General features: G+C 47.2%; 1 protein-coding gene across 3 annotated transcripts in view; it reads left to right on the forward strand.

Moving 5' to 3' along the window:
- MED15 (mediator complex subunit 15) overlaps window positions 1–19,867 on the forward strand; it is a 63,457-nt gene that overhangs the window by 25,805 nt on the left and 17,785 nt on the right. For all 3 annotated transcript variants that reach the window (XM_064578041.1, XM_064578040.1, XM_045887167.3), the window contains exons 3-5: window positions 10,660–10,711; window positions 12,417–12,446; window positions 14,007–14,219. In XM_064578041.1, the coding sequence (XP_064434111.1) occupies window positions 10,660–10,711; window positions 12,417–12,446; window positions 14,007–14,219 (295 nt within the window). The remainder of the gene's footprint in view (window positions 1–10,659; window positions 10,712–12,416; window positions 12,447–14,006; window positions 14,220–19,867) is intronic.

Here is a 19,867-nt window from a genome sequence, read left to right on the forward strand (position 1 = left end):
ATATTCAGCAGGTGGCTGTGCTGACCTGGAAGGTCCATAAAGGCTTCGCTCCTGTATCTGCACATCAGTTTTCCCAACGTGGCCTCCACGTAGTGTCTCCAGCAGTACAGCCTGCACTTCCTTACTACATGGCAGCTGGCTTCGGAGGAGGAAGTGGAAGCTTCCAGTCCTCAGAAGTCCTAGAACATCACTCTGATACAGCAGGTCCTAAGAGCAGTGGGAATTGCCTCCTTTTTTTTTTTTTTTTTTTTAAGATTTTATTTTGAAGCAATCCCTACACGCAACGCGGGGCTCGAACCCCCTACCCTGAGATCAAGAGTTGCACACTCCACCAGTTGAGCCAGCCAGGCGCCCCTCACCTCTGTCTTTTGATGTGAGCAGTGGCCTGTTTGTACAGAGAGGCCAGTGGTTGTTGGTGGCCCTCTTAGAGATTGGCTATCACAGATACTCTTCTATCATCTGAGGTGCCTTCCATCCCAAAGAGGGCATCGAGCAGCACGACGGCCCCCTCACTGTCTCAGCCTCTGCCTTGCTATAGCCCACACTCTGAACCTTCCTGACTGCAGTCCTATTTCCTTTGATTAAGCTGGTCCTAAATCCCTAACTCTGAAGAGGAGAGGCTCCAACTATTTGGAAGAGAAGTATTTTTAACAGTTGTTGGAAATTTCCTGTTTGTTTTACAGAGACAGACATGCTGCTTGGGCACCGTTGTCTGAGGCCTCGCTTAGGGTCCTCATAGAGCTGGGTGCCAGTCAGTGCAGTGAGGCCCTTCTGTGAGGACTGGTTGGATGACAGCCCGGGCACTCTTGTTGCCTGCCCTTCCCATCTGAGGCTCCATCAGAACAACTATGAAAGAATTGAAAAAGTGGGACCCTAGAGCAGGGGAGAAGGACGGGGAAGAGTAATTTCTCTGTTTCTGGATTCTAGGAGGGGCTGGGAGGTGTAAGAGGCCACAGAGAAGGGGCTGACCTTCCTGGGGAATCCTGGCAAGCTGGCAGGTCAGGAGGTGTCTACCCTGAAGGAAACTGGGGTGCTAATGGATACCTCAGGCTGCCTAGTTTTGTATGCTTCATGTGTGAGCTCATGTGATCCCACATCACCTCTATGAAGCAAATACAGTACCACTGTCCCCAGTTTCAGAGAGGGAGGCTCTGGCATACAGATGCTAGGAAACTTACCCAGGAGGTCACAGATCTGGGTGGAGGTAGAGCCGGGAATGGAACCCAGATGGTCTGGTGTCACCACACTCTTGACCACTTCTTTTACTGCCTCCCATCTGTCAAAGTAAAAGATACCCAAACAGCCACTTTAATTCCTTAACACCTTTAATTCCTACAGATGGGACCACTCTCTGCCTAAAGGAGGCTGATGGAAGCAAAAATAATTGTGCCTGGGGATGGTGGGTTGTTGTGAGAGTGGCAACTCCAAACACTTGAACCAGCTTCTGAAGGTTCGGGAGGATTGGGCATCCCCTGGACAAGAGCACAGTCGGGGGTGCCGGGAGCTCTGTGTCGGTGCGTACAGTGGCAGGGTGTAATGATGCTTACTGAAGCTGGGTGCATTTCCGAACATTTGCTTATTACTTGGTTGTTTTTACATTAAGCCTGTAAGTTAAAGACTCATCTACTCTTTTACATTTAATATAGTGTTATGCAAAAGTAGTATACGTTTCTGGTTTACAGTGTAGAAAGGACTAGTACAGAACTAAACCCCCACTGGGAAGCCAGAGTGAAATGGGATGAAGGAGGCTGTGAGCATCAGGAGTGGGAAAGCTACCTTAGGATCAGTCAAAGAGGAGGGCCTGAGCTTAACAGCCAGCCGCCTGGAATAAACAGGGACAAAAACAGTCTGGGAAATAGGATCAGGTGCAGCCATGCTCCCAGCAAGGGAAGAGGAGGATGTCTGCGTAACATCTGATAAAAGGAGGTGTTTTTCAGGGGCATCTGGGTGGCTCAGTCGTTAAGCGTCTGCCTTCGGCTCAGGTCATGATCCCAGGGTCCTGGGATCAAGCCCCACATCGGGCTCCCTGCTCGGCGGGAAGCCTGCTTCTCCCTCTCCCATTCCCTGTGGTTGTGTTCCTGCTCTCGCTATCTCTTTCTGTCAAATAAGTAAAATCTTTTTTAAAAAAAGGAGGTGTTTTCCTACCTTTAGCCTTTTTTTTTTTTTTAAGATTTTATTTATTTATTTGAGAGAGAGAACGAGAGAGAGAACACATGAAAGGGGGGAGGGTCAGAGGGAGAAGCAGACTCCCTGCCGAGCAGGGAACCTGATGCGGGACTCGATCCAGACACTCCAGGATCATGACCTGAGCCGAAGGCAGTCGCCCAACCAACTGAGCCACCCAGGTGCCCACCTTTAGCCTTTTTAAGGGAACTCACAAGCCTGGAGTCTGGCTTTGACTGAATCTGAATATACCTTCTGCTATCCCTGTTTAATCAAGAGCAGCTATTGGACCACCCAAGAATTCAGGCATTAGAAGCACTGCATCTTAGAGCTGAGAAAAGCACAACTGTGTACACTGAAAAATGTGAACACATGAAAAGACTGGCCTTTTCTTTCTTTTTTTCTTTTAAAGTAAGTTCGTGCCCAACATGGGGCCTGATTTTATGACCCCGAGATCAAGAGTCACATGCTCCACCAACTGAGGTAGCCGGGTGCCTCAAGACAAGCATTTCTTTAACAATTGCTGAGATCTGCCAGGAAAGCCTAGGTGGGTGTAGCTGGTTCATGAGGAAGGTCCAGTAGGCAGTGCTCCTTCCCTCCGTTCTGTCTAAATGTGTGACAGTCGGGACTCCTGCACCATCCTTAGTAAACATACTTTTTCAGAAGCTTCACTGTCAGTTCTGATTGTTTGGTTTTCACCAGCTATGTTTGTTGTAGCATGTGTTGAGGCACTTTTTCTAGCCCTTGTGACATTTTCTCCTGTTTACCTGTGAAGAAGGAGATGTAGGGCAAGTCACTGGTAGCATGGGGAGCTAGCTTGCTTGTTTACTTGCTTTATTTTATGTTATTTATTTATTTATTTTACTTTTCTTATTTTTATTTATTTTTGGTTTGGGGTGTTGTTGTTTTAATTTTAACTAAGCTGCACACCCAGCATGTGGCTTGAACTCATGATCCTGAGATCAGGAGTTGCATGCTCTACCGACTGAGCCAGACAGTTGCCCCTCTGTCTTAGTTTTAAATGTAAGCTGGGTAAGGAGACCACTGGCATTTGTTTTATTATTCATTTTTTGTATGTCTAAAATATTTTAGAATATATAAAAATAAAATGTTAAAATATATGACTCCCAATGCGATACTTACCAAAGGCCTCCTGTTGCCAAGAACACTGGCTCTGGAGTACCTGCTCTGGGATTTGATACATTTTTCAATATATGAGGAAAACTTTCAAACAGACTTTGTAGAAACTGACAAACTGATGCTAAGGAAATTCAAGGGACCCAGAATACTCAAAACAATCTTGGAAAAGAAAATATTTGGAAGACTCCTATTTGTGAATTTTTAAATGTACTACAAAGCTACAATAATCAAGACCGTGTCATACTAGCATAAAGATGAACATACAAATCAATGGGGTAGAATTGAGAATCTACAAATAAGCCTTTGTGTTTACAGTTAATAGATTTTTTTTGACATAGGTACTAAAAGATTTCAGTGGGGAAAAATAGTCTTTTCGACAAATGGTGCTGGGACAACTGGATTACCATATATAAAATATTGAGGTTGGATCCCATCTTCACACCATATACAAAAATTAACTCAGAATGGATCAAAGGCATAAATTTAAGAGCTAAAACTATAAAGCTCTTAGAAGAAAATGTAGGCATAAATCTTTGTGACCCTGGATTAGGCAGCAGTTTCTGACATGTGACACCAAAAGCACAAGCAACAAATGAAAACCTTAGTTTGACTCATCAAAATTAAAAACTGTTAAAAAGGGGTGCCTGGGTGGCTCAGTCATTAAGCGTCTGCTTTTGGCTCAGGTCATGGTCCCAGGTTCCTGGGATCGAGCCCCGCATCCGGCTCCCTGCTCTGCGGGAAGCCTGTCTCCCTCTCCCACTCCCCCTGTTTGTGTTCCCTCTCTCGCTGTGTCTCTCTCTGTCAAATAAATAAAATCTTAAAAAAAAAAAAAACTAATAAAAATAATTAAAAACTATTGTGCATCAAAGGACACCATCAAGAGAGTGAAAAGACAACCCATGGAACGGGAGAAAATATTTGTAGATCGTTTATCTGATAAGGGACTGGTATCCAGAGTATGTAAAGAACTTCTCCAGCTCAGCAATAACAACAAAAAACCCAATTCAAAAAAAAAAAAAAAAAGGGTAAAGGACTCTAACAGACATCTCTCTAAAGAAGACATACTATGGCCAAGAAGTACGTGAAAAGCTGCTCAACATCACTAGTCATTAGGGAAATGCAAATCAAAATCACAATGAGACACACTTCACACTCATGACGGCTGGAGACCTTGGAACCTTCTGCGTTGCTGGAAGGAATGTAAAATGGTGCAGTCACCGGAAAACAGTGTGGTGATTTCTCAAAAAATTAAATAGTTACCAAATGTCCACAAAACCTTGTACATAGATATTCGTAGTATCATTCATAAAAGCCAAAAAGTGGAAATAACCCAAATGTTTATCAGCTAATGAATGGATAAACAAAAGGGGGTATATCCATACAATGGAATGTGATCTGGCCATATAAAGAAGTGAAATACTGATACATGCTGTAACATGGATGAATGTTGAAGACATCATGCTAAGTGTAATAAGTATTACATAGTGGTCCATATTATGCAACATGATTGCATTTGTGTAAAATGCCCAGAATAGGCAAATCTATAGGGACAGTGTATTAGTTTCCTATAGCTGCTGTAACTAATTACCAGACTTTGGAAGCTCCAGTCTCCGGGCTCATGGCTTTGGCCTCTTGGCCTGAAGCTCTGCCCTTGTGGTCATCTTTCCTTTTCTTGTAGAGTAGCACATGTTTGCAGCTGGGTCATTTTATCAGCCTGTTTCCTGCTTGTAGAATTTTGGGAATCTGATATCCTTATTTGATTTCATCCAGTCTCTCTCCTTTTCAGACCAAACTGTCTGGTTTGGCCTGTTTCTGCTGGTGTAACACTCACATGCCTTCGTGGGTCTCCCCATGTATGTGACAGGATTCATGCCATTAGACAAGGGGCTTCTCTACCGATCTTTCCTGTATGATTTCATCCCTGCCCTTGGCTTCTGTGAGATGATTCACGGTTGAGGGGATTCGTGAATTCTGTGTCCACTCTTTGGCACTAGCAAAATTTGTGTCCAGCCACACTGTGGCCTTTTCTCCAGGAGTGCACCTTCATAACAGTGAATCTCCCCAGTTCAGCTTGTTTTTTGTTGTTGTTTGTTTGTTTGTTTGTTTTCAATTTGGATAGCCTAGGAGTTTCCCAAACCCTTCAAGTCCAGGTTCCTTTTTGCTTAATGGTTCTTCCCTCAGTTTCTCTGTCTCCTCTCACATTTTACTCTGAGCAACAAGAAGCCAGGCCAGACCTTCTTTTTTTTTTTTTTTTAAGATTTTATTTATTTATTTGTCAGAGAGAGAGACAGAACACAAGCAGGGGGAGAGGCAGGCAGAGGGAGAAGCAGGCTCCCTGCCGAGCAAGGAGCCCGATGTGGGACTCGATCCCAGGACCCTGGGATCATGACCTGAGCCGAAGGCAGCCGCTGAACCGACTGAGCCACCCAGGCATCCCAGAGGGAGAAGCAGGCTTCCCGCCGAGCAGGGAGCCTGATGTGGGGCTTGATCCCAGGATCCTGAGATCATGACCTGAGCCGAAGGCAGCCACTTAATGACTGAGCCACCCAAGCGCCCTCAGGCCAGACCTTCAACATTTTGTTTGGAAGTCTACTCAGCCAAATCTCTAAATTCATTGCTTACAAGTTCAAATTCTGCCTTCCACACAACTAGGATACAATTCAACCAAACTTCTGCCACTAGGTAACAAGGGTTCTCTCTCCTTCAGTTTCCAATGACATTTTCCTCATTTTCTCTGAGCCCTTCCCAGAAATACCTGTAACATTCATCTTTCTACCAACATTCTGGTTTTGATGATATACATGTATTCTCTAAGATGATATGGAGCTTTCTCTGCCAGGTTCCTCACTTCCCTGTGAGTCCTAAGTGGCAGAGTCTTTGGCATGCGTGTTTCTCCCAACAGTGTCCCCTGTTGCCTGACTCCCTCCTTTTTGCCCCTTATTTCTTGTGAACTGGGTGTTAGATGGGGAGAGCCCAGGGTTGCAGTGGTGTCATGAGCAAGAATATGTCTGAGGTGGTGCCCTGTGTTCATATTTCCCCACAAGACCACAGTTGGCCTGGAGTTCAGAGAGTGACAGCCTGACTCTTCTCCTAAAAAGTTCCCCATCCACTTGTCATCTGTTGGTTCCACCATTTAATTGGGTGTCCCAAAATGGTAATTGTCCTTAATTCTGGCTTCCCTTACACATTTATGGAAGGAATTTTTCTGCAAAGAAGGGTTTTCTTTCATCAACCAAGACTCCATGGTTGCTTGAAACACAGCCTCTTCTGGATGACCAGGAATGCTTTCCTGTCCATTGTCACTTTGTAGCCCTGGACTTGCTACCCTTGGTTACCCCCAGGGGCGATCAGTAGGGCTTGGGGATGGGAGTGAGGGTGGGTCCTCTTCCTGTGACTATTATGAGCTTGGGGTTCTGCATCTTGTGTGTTTCAGTCCATTGCAGTGGTTCATTCTGATGCTTCCATGGTCCCTTCCTCACCCAGGGGCAGCCCCCAAGCACCCTCTGTCCCTCTTAGGACCCCTTATCACGACTCCTTTCGTCTTTTGCAGCTTACTTGAGTCTTGGTCCCTGAATGGGCCGTTCCTCTTTGGAGCCCTGGTTCCTTTTTGAGGGTGAAACGGTATTTAGAGCATGCAGTGTGGACACTGGTGCTAATGGTTTCTGCACCTTTTTGTGAACAGAGCTAAGAAGTAGTCTGTTTTGGTCATAACAAGCAATAGCCTGAAAAATCCCATAATTTTACACTGATAGTTCCCATTCCAATTTAACCTTACAGGTTTTACTTTCATTTTAAACATGTATCTTTTCTCTTAATGTGAATATCTTGGCTTCTAATACCATTAGCATAATTACTTGCTCTACTCTAAAGTACTTTTGGGGGGTGCCTGGCTGACTCCGTCGGAGGAGCATGCAACTCTTGATCTCGGGGTTATGAGTTCGAGCCCCACGATGGCTGTAGAGATTACTAAAAAAAGGTAAATCAACTTAAAAACATAAAACAAAGTACTTTTGAAATGAACATACTAATATTACCACTAATACTAGTAACAATAACAAAATATGGAATGAAGTTTAAGATTTCTTTGCAGCTCTGTTAGTCCTTAAAGTGTGTCCCTTCCACTAAGGACATGCAGTTTTTTGTTTTGTTTGCTTTTTTTTTTTTTTAAAGATTTTATTATTTATGTATTTGACAGAGAGAGACACAGTGAGAAAGGGAACACAAGCAGGAGGAGGGGGAGAGGGAGAAGCAGGCTTCCCACCTTGCAGGGAGCCGGATGCGGGGCTGGATCCCAGGACGCTGGGATCACGACCTGAGCTGAAGGCAGCCGCTTAACAACTGAGCCACCCAGGAACCCCTGCTTTTTTGTTTTTTAAAATGATCACTCACAAGGGTTCTTTTCCCTCTGTGATTCTGATACTAACTTGATAGTTAGCTCATACATTTCAGTTTATTTTGAAGTTTTAGGAATTGTACTTTTTCTTTTGGTTTAGTTTTATGTTCAATTTGATAAAAAAAGTACATGCTTCCAATGTGAAAACCATATAACAAGGTGTGAAATCTCATTTTCAGCCCAATCCCTGATACCTCTGGCGGTAACAGTTTGTGTCCGATTTTGGTTTATCCTTCCAACATTTCTTTTTGCAGATCCAAGCGCATATATGTATTCAGATTCCCCATGTCTTATACAAAAGGTAGTGTACAGTGTGTAGTTTGTGGTGCCTGGAATTCTATATGGAGCCTGTGTGTGTCCCTCTCCTGCTGCTCCCTCCACATCCCTGTGGGGAGGCATCCTTCATCCTGTCGTTGGGCCTTCATGCTCATCTTGCACAGGTCAAGCAAGGGTTTAAACTGTAAAGCTTTCCCCACACGTTTCTGCCTTCTCATTTGCAAACCAGACACCACGCACCTGCCTCAGCAGGTGGCTGGAAGAATGAAATGCATTGATATATGTAAGGGTTTAGAGCTGTGCCCGGCACCACTTTAAGTGCCAGAGTGTTAGCTGTTACTACCTTGGTCTGGTAACACCCAGCCTCATGTTGTAGCTGTGACACTTAGATTTTTGATGTTGAGTGGGGGAGATGGTCAAGACTGAGTGAAGGTAAGGGACGTCACACATTCTTCAGCCCTTTCTCTGGGGCAGTCCCAGAAAGTGAGGTGCCTTGGAGCAGAAGAGGGTAGCAGAGCCTGGAAATTTCTCATACGGGGGCAGGTCAATCAGGACTTCTGAGTTAGGGGCCAGGGGAGTAAAGCAGGCCGCCCTGGGGAGCATGAGAGGTGCAGACTCGGACCTCGGGGCCTTCCAGGGCAGGAACACTGGCAGCAGATATGCAGCACTCAGCTCCCCGTGCTTCCTGGATGTCTTGGCCTTTGCAAGAATCTTGGAGATGTATTTAACCTGCAAGAAAACCTCTTGGCGGCCGTGGGACTAACTGCTTCCTATGCCTATGTCTCTGGTCAGGTGGCCACATTCCTCCCTCCCTCCCCCATCCCCCAGTTTTCATCATGCTGGTCTGGTCTGGTCCCCAGAGCCTCCACTCTACCCACCTGGCAACGGGGTGGCCCCAGCTGGAAGCGGACCACGCTAGCCATCCAGGTCTGGGCTCAGGCCTGCAGCGGGGCTCTGAGCACCCTGTCCTGGTTCTATATTAAAGGCTTTGGGGACATGCTCCTGAGCTCCATTTTTACTGTATCTTGTATCTGAGTAAAAGTATCTGGTTGCTTTCTCAACCTATTACCTCGTTTTATCTTTTATGGAAGTAGAGAAAACTCTACAGATTCTTTTAAGGTATCCCCAGTTTAACAGATGGCCCATGGCCTTAACAAGACATCAGAAATTGACCTGGCAAGCTCCCAATCCTCGTTTCCTTGTATTTGGCCACATCATTTCCTGAACTTCCTTCAGGCCCCCCACTTCCTTGCTCCCTGCTCACCACACTGCTGTCCTTTAAGGACCAGCCTCAGCAGGTGATCCACAGGCAAGAGCCCAACTCCAGGGGGCTTCCTTCACCCCTAGCACATTGTCTTTCCTGTCAGAAATTGGTGGGGGCAGTTGGAAATTGGGAGTGTTGACAATACCTGCTAAGTGTCTCTTTGCTCCAGCAGAGGCTCATTGTCCCTCTTCCTGTACCTGCCCCCTTTGCATGTGCTTATCATTCGGCTTTGCCTTTTCCCCTCGTGTTTGCCTCTGCTGACTCCCCTGGCCAAAAGACAGTGGTGGGGTGAAGTTTGGAGACAGATGAGGAGTGATGAAGATTTACAAAGTGTGCTTATATTTTTGTATTCACCTGAGACCACTTTTCCCTGAAGGTGTCTCCAATGACAGTAGGTTTACTGTTTGTGCTTGGGCTCACTAACCTGTGTCCCCAGGGTAGTAGCACTGCAGGTGGCACGGCGGGTCCTGGGTTGTGTGGGTGTCGTCCCATCAGTCTGCTGCCGAGTGGACTGTCAGTGTTGCGATGACTTAGGAAGAAGGGTTGTGTGAGCAGGGCAGAGAGCAAAGGCTTTGCCCATGCAGAGATGCCTTGCCAGATGGATGGGCATTTCGGGGGAAGGGGGGGACGGGGGTAGGATTCTGAAATCTAAATCTAAAATCTTTTGAAATAAGATTTTAACTCAGATACCTTCGTGAAGACAAAGGACAGACTTAGAGTGGTGATTTCCCCCAAACCCCTGGGAGCGGGTGTCCTTGGTTGCAAAGAGGACAACCAGTAGAAGGCAGGTCCTGCTGTGCAGTTCCAGAAACCCAGCAGCGGGGAAGACGAGGGCCCTCGGCAGTGGCCTTCACCACCCTTGAGTGGCCCTGTGCCCTCTCCCTTGCCTGTGCAGTAAATTCAGACTCACACAGATCTCTGAAAAGCACAGCCAGGGGCGCACATCCAGATTTGCATGCAAGCACGTCAGCAGTGAAAGAGCAACAGGCCGGGTATTAAAAGCGAAAGTACTTGGATACAAATAGTGCAAAGACAAAAGCGGCCCGCCCAATGTCTACTGCTGATGTGCCTTGTGACCTCAGGCTGGCCCCTCGTCCCCTTGGTGAAAGGAGGGGTGCCTGAGCTTGCTGACGGCCCTCTCGGGTGAGCATCTACCCCAGGCTGGAAGGAGCAGCAGTTTGACGCCTCTCGGTATCCCTCTTGGCTTTTTGTTTCTTTGTGCTTTTTGTTGGCCTGCTGTAGCTGAGCACTGACAGCTCTTCTCTGAGAGATGGATTCCAGAGGAGGCCGAGCCAGGCGGGCCGGCAGCCTTTCAGGAAGAACCCTGTGCTCTGTGACACGGCAGTGCAGGGGGGCGGGAAGGGGCGTCACACGGCTTCACTTCTTCATCTCGGTTTAAACTGCTTCCTGTTTTTACTTGTAGGACGAATACCTTTCTCTCGTGGCCAGGCTCATTATCCATTTTCGAGACATTCGTAAGTAAAAATTTACATTTCTGGGTGGTTTGGATGGCCAGGAGGGGCTGGCCCTTTCTTGGTACAGTGGGGGCTTTCTTGGCCACAGTGCCTGCGGCAGAACGTCTGTGTAAAAAGCTCCTGCTTTCTGGGAAGGTCAATGTTGCGTTGCATTTGATTCTGTTTCCCATCCTCTCAGAGCTTCAACCTCAAAAATGCTGATTTTGGCATAATGGAAATGTTAGCCTCCAAGTGGTCTGGACTGCTATTTTTGCTCGTCCATGAACATCTCCTTTTTCAAAAGACTGTTGCCTTTGTCTCTAGGCAGTTCTTAAATAAGCCAGGTTTACCCTGGAAAAGAAACTTCCTTCCCTAGGAGTTGGTTTTATTGACCTGTGGGAGTCTGACCTAAATGCGTGTTCCTGTCAGGCTGGAACTTCACGAGTCTTGCCTCACCCTCCCTGCCCTGCTGAGGGTCGCCTGGCGCCTGCTGCATCCCACCCACTCTGATTCACAGGTCCTGCTGGGGTCCTGTCAGCCCAGTCTGGCAGTAGCAGTGGCCCTTGAGAACTGTGTGTCCTTGCAGACTGAGCTCAGGGGTCTTTGTGGTCTTTTGTGTGTTATACATAAGCATGGAGGACACTGAATATTCCTAAAGGAAACCAGGTTGGCGGGGCCTTCTGAGGTTTCAGCCAACAGCGCCGCCTGCCTGCTTGCAGTTATGTGACCACAGGAGATGGGCTTCTCTTGACACAGCCTTTCTGCGGAGTGCATTCCTTGGCACGTCCAGTGGTTTCTACCCGTGCTTGTAGAGGTGGCAACAGCTTTAGTCAGTAAGCTCAGACGAAAGGAGATGTTGCGAACCCCAGAGTCCCTGTGTGGCCCATAGGTTTTGCTTCTTTCCATACTAACTTTTTACCAGAATGGCCAGCCAGGTGAACTTCACTTGATTCCACTTTCTTTGGCATGTTTGGGAAGGTCCTGTGGTGTTTAGAACAAATTGTTGGAACGAGGAGCCTGGGGAATGAGCAGCCTGGATGAGACGCCTTGGTTTGCCCTGGCAAGTGGCTCTGCTTGTCGAGGCTGGGCTGTCCTGGCCTGTTTGGGAGGCGGCCCTGGCGTAGCAGTGCACAGCCCTGTGGGCCAGGCGTGTCGCCTGCCTTCTCACCAGCTCATCGCTCACCCGGGGAGGAGGCCCTGTTGCAGTGCTTGCCCCCTGGTTCTAGGGGCAGCTATAGATCTGGCTTCTAGCCAGCCTTGGACAGACTCACTTTCCTCATGGAGAAAGTAGGGATGCTGCCTCATCAGAGCGGGCTGAAAAAGGAGGTGTCGTGGAAGTCTCGGCACCATTCTGGACCCATCGTGGGTCTCTACAGCTCTCGTGTTTGTTGCTCAGGGCCCCACTGAGACCCTGCACCCAGGAAGGAAGGAGAGCCAGAGTAGGCCCACAGCAAGCTTCTGCCTGAGAAGCAGTTCTCTGAGGCCCTGGCTTGACTTTGGGTGGCTCTGTACGCTTTTCCCTCAGACCCCCTTGAGTGTCAGCTCGGCCAGGAGTGGACACACATGAGTGCACACAGGCACGCCCACTCGAGATATCTTTTATCTTGTGTTTAGTTTCAGCAAATGACCACTAGGCAAATGCCTACAAAGCTGACTTACCGTGGAAATATGTGGTTATATAAAACTTTGTTTACTCTGTTTTTTGTTTTTGTTTTCTTAAATACAGATAACAAAAAATCTCAAGCTTCCGTCAGTGGTAAGAGTTCTTCCTGTTTGAATTAAAGTTTTATCCCAAGCTTGGGTTTGGGGCGGCAAGAATGCGATTGTGGATGCTGCCTGTGCCTGGGTTAAGCAGTTATTAGAGGACAAAGTTCACAGAAAGAAGAACTCTGGCTGGCCGTGAGAACTGCGAGCCACGCCCGACCCTCCTCCGAGCTTCCTCTTCCTGGCCGGCTGCAGTCAGAGAAGACCTCCCCTACCCATGTCACTCAAATACTGTTTTGGTCCAGCAAAAAGATGATTAAAAACTCCCACAATTATAGAGACATTATTTAAATTTTGAGCTCTCTGGAAAAGAATTATCGTGGTCTATTTATTCACTATAATAATCTGTAGTAGTATTTTTTAGAGAGTAGCTGTGAATTCACTTCCTCAAGTTACAGAGTTTCTTCACAAGTTAAGAATTACCTTTTTTTTTATTTTTTATTTTAAGACTTTATCACATGGCAACTGTGTTGATTCAGCCCTGGTCTTGCTGACCGAGCTGCCAGTGAGGGGGGTTAGCGAATCCATGATGGCCATCTGAGCTGCTCTGTCAGGAAGGGAGCCAGCCTGGCGCGCTGTTTTTCTTACCACAGGCAACACAGCTGTAAATGCTGGGTGCCCAGGCTTGCTTCGGCCGAGCTGGTTGCCCCTCTTTCCCTGCTGGGCTCTCTCAGCATGTGCAGGAATTATCAGCCAGCCAGGGCTGGGTGGGATAAAGAGCATGTGGCCAGGAAAATGTGTGGGTTCTTGGCCTTGGATTGTAGGTTCCTTTGGCACCTGGTTGTGTGCAGGGTACGCTGGCTGGGCCTTACCTGTCTATAGGTAGTCATTTGCCTTGAGTTTACACTGTTCTGACAAGAGCCTTGGGCTCCTTGTTCCAGGTCATGGCATTGCTCACTGAGCGGAGTCGGCTGCCTCCTGGCAGGCATCACTGTGCCTTGTGGCACTCTGTGGACCCTTTCCCCATCCCTCCTGCACACCTTAGCTTATTTTGGTGTGGTGTCCTGAGAATTCCTTAGCGGGGGTCCTGCAAAGACTTAGCAGAGGTGGGCTTCTGGTGTACAAGGAGACTTGTAACTTCCCAAGAGAATATCTAAAGGTGCCTCAGTTCTTTGGCCCACAGGGTCTTTCTTACCATGAAGAAGGACCTGCTATCCTTTGTTGTCTTTGGGGTTCCCAGCTGGGTCTCACCCAGCAGGAGGAGTATACAGCCAGGAGGGATGGGGGCTGCTACATGCCTTCAAGGGCTTGTTTGTCCCTCAGCATTAGGACCCTGGCACAGGCCAGGCTAGGGTTTGAGATGTGTTCCCTGCCCAGGAGGGCTCACGATCCAGGAGCAAAGACATACACACTGGCATTTGGGCTCCTGGGGTGTGATGGGCAATTGTGGGCCCAAAGGCTCCCATGACTCTGGCCATTCACCGCTTGGGGCTTTGAGGGAGTCGTGCCTGCAGGTGGGAGGAAGTGTGCGCTCTGTGAGGCCTCATAGCCTTCGGAGCCTTGCCGTTCAGCAGGCATTCGGCTGAGACGCTGTGCCCTTGTGTTCCCACAGACCCTATGAATGCGCTACAGAGCCTGACTGGTGGGCCCGCTGCGGGAGCAGCTGGAATCGGCATGCCTTCTCGGGGCCCAGGACAGTCTCTGGGCGGGATGGGTGGCCTTGGCACCATGGGGCAGCCGATGCCGCTCTCAGGGCAGCCACCCCCAGGCACCTCGGGGATGGCCCCCCACGGCATGGCCGTTGTGTCTTCAGCAGCACCACAGAGTGAGTACCATGCTTCTCCGAGAGCCTGCCACTTTCTTTGCAGGTGATGTGCATTTTATTCCTTTGCCTAGGATGGTATTGAGAAAAGCTTGGAGAAACTCCCAAGTAGCTCTGTCTTTTTATCTTTGTTGTGTATGGAGAGAAAAAGTTCCAAACCTTCTTCGGGCTATCAGAAGGATTAAGTGACACCGAGGCCCTCCTCCTACCTCTGAGCAGGAGTGGAGGACTCAGAGGAGATTGGAGTAGTCTGGGACTCCATCCAAAGGGTTGTGTTTTGTAGCTGAAATAGACACAGTCATGTCTCAGGCTGCTGTCACCCACAAAGCAGTGCTGTCAGCACCCAGAAGGCCCCCATCTTGGGAGCCATTCCTTCCAATGCTGCCCTTGCCCCATAGCCAGGCTTCCCTTCCCTAAAGGAGGTACCTCGCCCTCTTTGCACTTCTTTGCAGGACCCAGCCCCTTGGCCCCATGTCCATGCAGCTGCTCCAGCTGGGAGTATGTGGCATGGGTCTCCCTCTTCTTTCCAGAGCCTGTCTTATTGGCCCTTTGATTTTCATAAGCAGTGATTCAGCACTCAGAGTGCACTTCAGTACTGAAAAGTGCTTTGGTACTTTTCTCCCCTTTGCATTTATTTTTTTGTATGTATTTTTTGAAATAGTCCAAGAGTCACAGGAAGTTGCAGAATGGCCATATAGAGTGCCCATGTGCCCTTCACCCAACTTCCCCGATGCTAACCTCTTAAGTACATTGTCAAAACTGAGAAATGAACGTTGCGACGGTGCTGCCAACTCAGGTGGCCTTTTTTCAGACATCACCAGTTTTTACAAGCATTCTTGCTCACGAGCTGACGTGCGTATAGTTCCGTGAGATTTTATCACGTGTGGTATCACCACCACAATCAGCATGCAGGACTATTCCATCACCAGTAGCAAGCTGTTGTGTTATCTCTTAATAATCCCACCCTCCTTCCAACTTCCAAGTCCTCGCAACCACTGATCTCGTCCACGTTGCTATAATTATGTCACTTTGCAAGTGTTACATCAGTGGAATCACGCAATGCTTGACATTTTGAGACTGGCTTTTTTCACTCAGTGTAATGCCTTCAAGATTCTCCAAGTTGCATCAGTAAATCGTTCCTGTTCGTTGCTGAATTGTATTCTATGGACGGGGTATACCATGGTTTACTTATCCATTCGCCCTTGAAGGACGTTGGGTTGTTTCCAGGTTTGGGCTGTTACAAATAAAGGTGCTGCGACCATGATTCATGTACAGGTTCTGATGTTTCGATGTATTTTTCTCACGCATCGCTCATAGTAACCCTCCGAAGAGGGCAGTGTCCCTGCGTCTGCTTTGCCCGCTAGAGCTGGGGTTGAGCCCGAGCACCCCCGTTCTTTGTGTTGAGTTTCCTGTGGGAGCGTCACTTTGCTCTTCGCAGAGGTCATGTGCAACCTCATGCCCACCCACTGCTGCACCAGAACCCTCCATCCCCAGGCATCCCCTTCCTTTTTGGATCATCATTCTCTTCTTACTGATGTCTTGCCATCTGACACTCATCTCTTCGCTTGATTGTTCATCTCCAGCTGTTGTGTCCCCTCTTCTCTAGTAGCATACCCGACACACGTGCGGGCCGGCTTATGGAAGGATGCCCAGGAGAAGTACCAGTTCTGGCTCTTTTTTTATGTTATGCTCTGGTTGAACCTTTTTTTTTTTTTTTTTTAATCACAGACTTATATTTTATAATAAAAAATAGTTTTAAAGTGTATGAGTTTAGAATGCTACCATTATTTGCCTTGTCTCACTCCTAACACTTCGTCAGTTCAGTGGCAAAGCTTGGGCATCCTGCCCACATCCTCCCCAATCTGACCTTGGCCCACATCCTGTTTTTAGCTTCTGAGGGACCTGGTCTTCTGTGTAGGTTGATGTGGGTTCTCTACTTTCATGTCCCACTGCTGCCTTTCAGAGTCCCTCCCTCTCTGCCTTGGCCCTCTTGCCTGCCTGGTCTAGCTGAAGTAGGTGTTGTGGCCCTTTGGGAATTTGTTACTCCCTTCTGACAGTTTCTCCAAATGCCACTGTGTGATTAAGGCAGCTTCAGGACAGGGCCTGGGTCAGAGGTTTTGCAAAGGTTCTTAAAGGATAGTCCAGGGCACGCTGTGATAGTCTCTGGGTGCCCTGGATCAGTCATGGAAACAAACCACTGACTATAGGTGAGGCCGGGGGCTTGAATACAGCATTAGAAGGGAGACTTACTTTTCACTCTACATTTCTGTTCCTCAATGAATTTTATATCATGTGCCTATAAAACCAACTTTGAAAATAAGGCCTATTTCTGGCTCTTTGACAGACTGGATGCTGAGGAACTGTCCTCCTTCTAGACAACTAGATCCTAGCTGCATTGGATTGTTGGGCCAGCAGAAGGTAGGGCGATTTGCCTGCTGTGCCTTGGCCCACTGCAAGATTGGGGAAAGTAAGTCTGGCATCCCTCTGTCTAGTGGGATTTGTGCTGGGGCCTTTGACATCCCTAGCTCCCCCAGAAGCAAGGGCAGATTGGAGGACAGTGCCCCCAGTTTAGGCCTGTGGGAATTGCAGATTAAGGTCAAGCAGTGAGCACACAATCAAAGAGCAGCAGGCCTGAAAGAAAGCAGAGACACCATGAGGAGGAATAGAAACAATAAACAGATGTGGAGATGCCCAGGGACCACACACATAACCATTGTTAGCTATGGGCTTGGCCTGATTAAAGAAATCAAGCATGGAATTTCAAATGAACAGGCACTGTGATACCTGGTGGAGTGACCAAGCAGCTTTGAGAAGGAACCAAGTAGAACTTGTAGAAATGAGAAATGTGATTATTGAAACTAGAAAGTGGAAATGAATGAACAACAGATAAGATACAACTAAAGAAAGAATTTGTGGACTGGAGACAACATTTGAAGAAATGATCTAGAATGGAGCCCAGAGAAGGAGACATGGAAAATAGGAGGGTAAGAAATGCAGAGGATAAGGGGCACCTGGCTGGCTCAGGTCATGATCTCAGGATCATTAGATCAAGCCCCATGTCGGACTCCATGCTGGGCATGGAGTCTGCTTAAGAGTCTCTGTCCCTCCCCCCGCCCCCCAAAGAAATGCAGAGGATAAAATCAGAGTCCAACAACTAATGAAAGGACCAAGTGGAGAGAACAGAAGCACACTAGTATATGAGGAGATGGTGGCTAGAAAAGCCCCGTGGTCCCGTGCAGGATGAATAAGGCATCCATGCCTTAACCTATTTTGGGGGAAACCACAGAACACCAAAGGCCAGAGGAATATCTTAGAAATAGCCAGTTTCTAGAAAGGAGCAAGAAGTAGACTCAGTGGACTTGGTGATGGTGTCCAGAAGAGAGTAGGAGGTTGTCAGAGCCCTGGGGATAGAGCTGCTGACCACAGTTGTGTGCCAGCAAAACTCCCAAGGCTTCGGGGGAAGCAGACATTTTCAATAAACAAAGCCCAAGAGACCTTCACTAAAAGGTTTTTTATTTTTATTTATTTATTTAAAAAAAATGTTTTAAGATTTTTCATTTTTTGTCAGAAAGAGAACACACAAGCAGGGGTAGTAGCAGGCAGAGGGAGAAGCAGGTTCCCCGCTGAGCAGGGACTTAGTCCCCAGGACCTGGAGATCACAACTCGAGCCGAAGGCAGATGCCCAACCAACTGAGCCACCCAGGCGTCCCTAAAAGGTTTTTTATTTGCTCACCATTTCCTCTTACCTCTCAGACCATCCTTCCTGTGATGTCAGATGTAAAATGGGAGAAGAAACTTTTTTTTTATGTAAGGTAGTGAGCGTGTGTAAATCTAAACCAGTGATTCTCATCTATTTTGTACCCTGGGGGATATTTGGCAATGTTTGGAAACATTTTGGATGTTACAACTGTGGGGTTGCTCCTGGCATCTAGCGTAGAAGCCAGAGATGCTGCTAAACCTCTTAAGTGTGCAGGACAGCGCCCCACAACATAGAAGTGTCTATCCCAAAATATTCACTGGGACAAGGTTGAGAATCCTTGGTGGTTTATAAACAAAAATCACCTCTGTAAAATAATAATGCTCCCAGCTAACTATACAGACATGCTACATTCCAAGCACTATTTTGAGTGTTTTATCTATAACAGATTTTTAATTTTTAGTGTGTGTAGGTACTATTATTGTCTCTTTTCCACAGCTGAGGAGACTGAGGCACAGAGCAGTGACAGAGTTGGGATTTGAGTGCAGGCAGTCGGGTCAGAGGCTGTACTCCAGCCATTATTTTGTCCTGCCCTTTTTTTTTTTTTTTTTTTTGAAGATTTTATTTATTTATTTGAGAGAGAAGGAATGAGACAGAGAGAGCATGAGGGGGGGCGGGTCAGAGGGAGAAGCAGACTCCCCACCGAGCTGGGAGTCCGATGTGGGACTCGATCCTAGGACTCCAGGATCATGACCTGAGCTGAAGGCAGTCACTTAACCAACTGAGCCACCCATGCACCCTGTCCTGCCCTTTTTTAATTTATTTATTATTTTTTAAAGATTTATTTATTGGGGGGTGGAGCATGAGTGGGAGGGAGGAGCAGAGGGAGAGGGAGAAGCAGGCTCCCCGCTGAGCAGGGAGCCTGATGCAGAGGTCGATCCCAAGACCCCGAGATCATCACCTGAGCCAAAGGCAGACACTTAACCAACTGAGCCACCCAGGCACCCCACTGTCCTGCCTCTTAATGTAAGTGTGCTATGTGGGTGTAAGAAGATAAACAGGGACCAAACTAAATAGAAGTCAGGAAGTGTATCCAAGGATAGGTACCAGGTCTATCATGTGCATGTGGAACCTACTTTAAAAAACAGAGTGTTCTGAGGTTCTTGTATTTGGGAAAGAGATTAAAATATGGGTATATTTGGGGCGCCTGGGTGGCTCAGTCGTTAAGCGTCTGCCTTCAGCTCAGGTCATGATCCCAGGGCCCTGGGATGGAGCCCCACATCCATCTCCCTGCTCCGCGGGAGGCCTGCTTCTATCTCTCCCACTCCCCCTGCTTGTGTTCCCTCTCTCGCTGTCTCTCTCTCTGTCAAATAAATAAATAAAATCTTTAAAAAATATATGGGTATATTTTATACTTTGGAAAGTTAAATATGCATGATAAAATTGAAAAAATAATTGCTTTAAAAAAGGAAAAGGAAAAAAAGAAAGTAATTGCCAAAACAATAGAAGTAGTTTGTAAATCCCAAACCAGTAGGAAAAAGGGGAATAAGAAAAAACCAAAAATCCAAACAACATGCAAAACTCAGCTCAACCATCCAACAAAAATATAATCCAAAAGGCACCTGGCTGGTTGTCGGTGGAGCATGTAACTCTTAATCTCAAGGTTGTGGGTTCGAGCTCCGTGTTGACTGTAGAGATTACTTGAAAATTAAATCTCTAAAAAAAAAAAAAACACACGCACACATATATATACACATATATATAAAATTCAGAAAAGGAGGAAAAAATTTGTCAGTTCTATCTCAATAAAGCTGGAAAACAAAAAAATGGAGGGAAAGAAGCTTAGAAAAGGAAATAAGTTGAGAAATACAAGTAATCGCAATATATGTGAGTAGACAGAACTTTCCTGCTAAAAGATAGGAAATGTGAGATTGAGTGTAAATGAAAGGCAACA

This window comes from Mirounga angustirostris, unplaced genomic scaffold (assembly GCF_029215605.1).
Source record: "Mirounga angustirostris isolate CCGP_5_RB_7025 unplaced genomic scaffold, mMirAng1.0.hap1 SCAF_14, whole genome shotgun sequence".
NCBI classification, from domain to species: Eukaryota; Metazoa; Chordata; class Mammalia; order Carnivora; family Phocidae; genus Mirounga; species Mirounga angustirostris.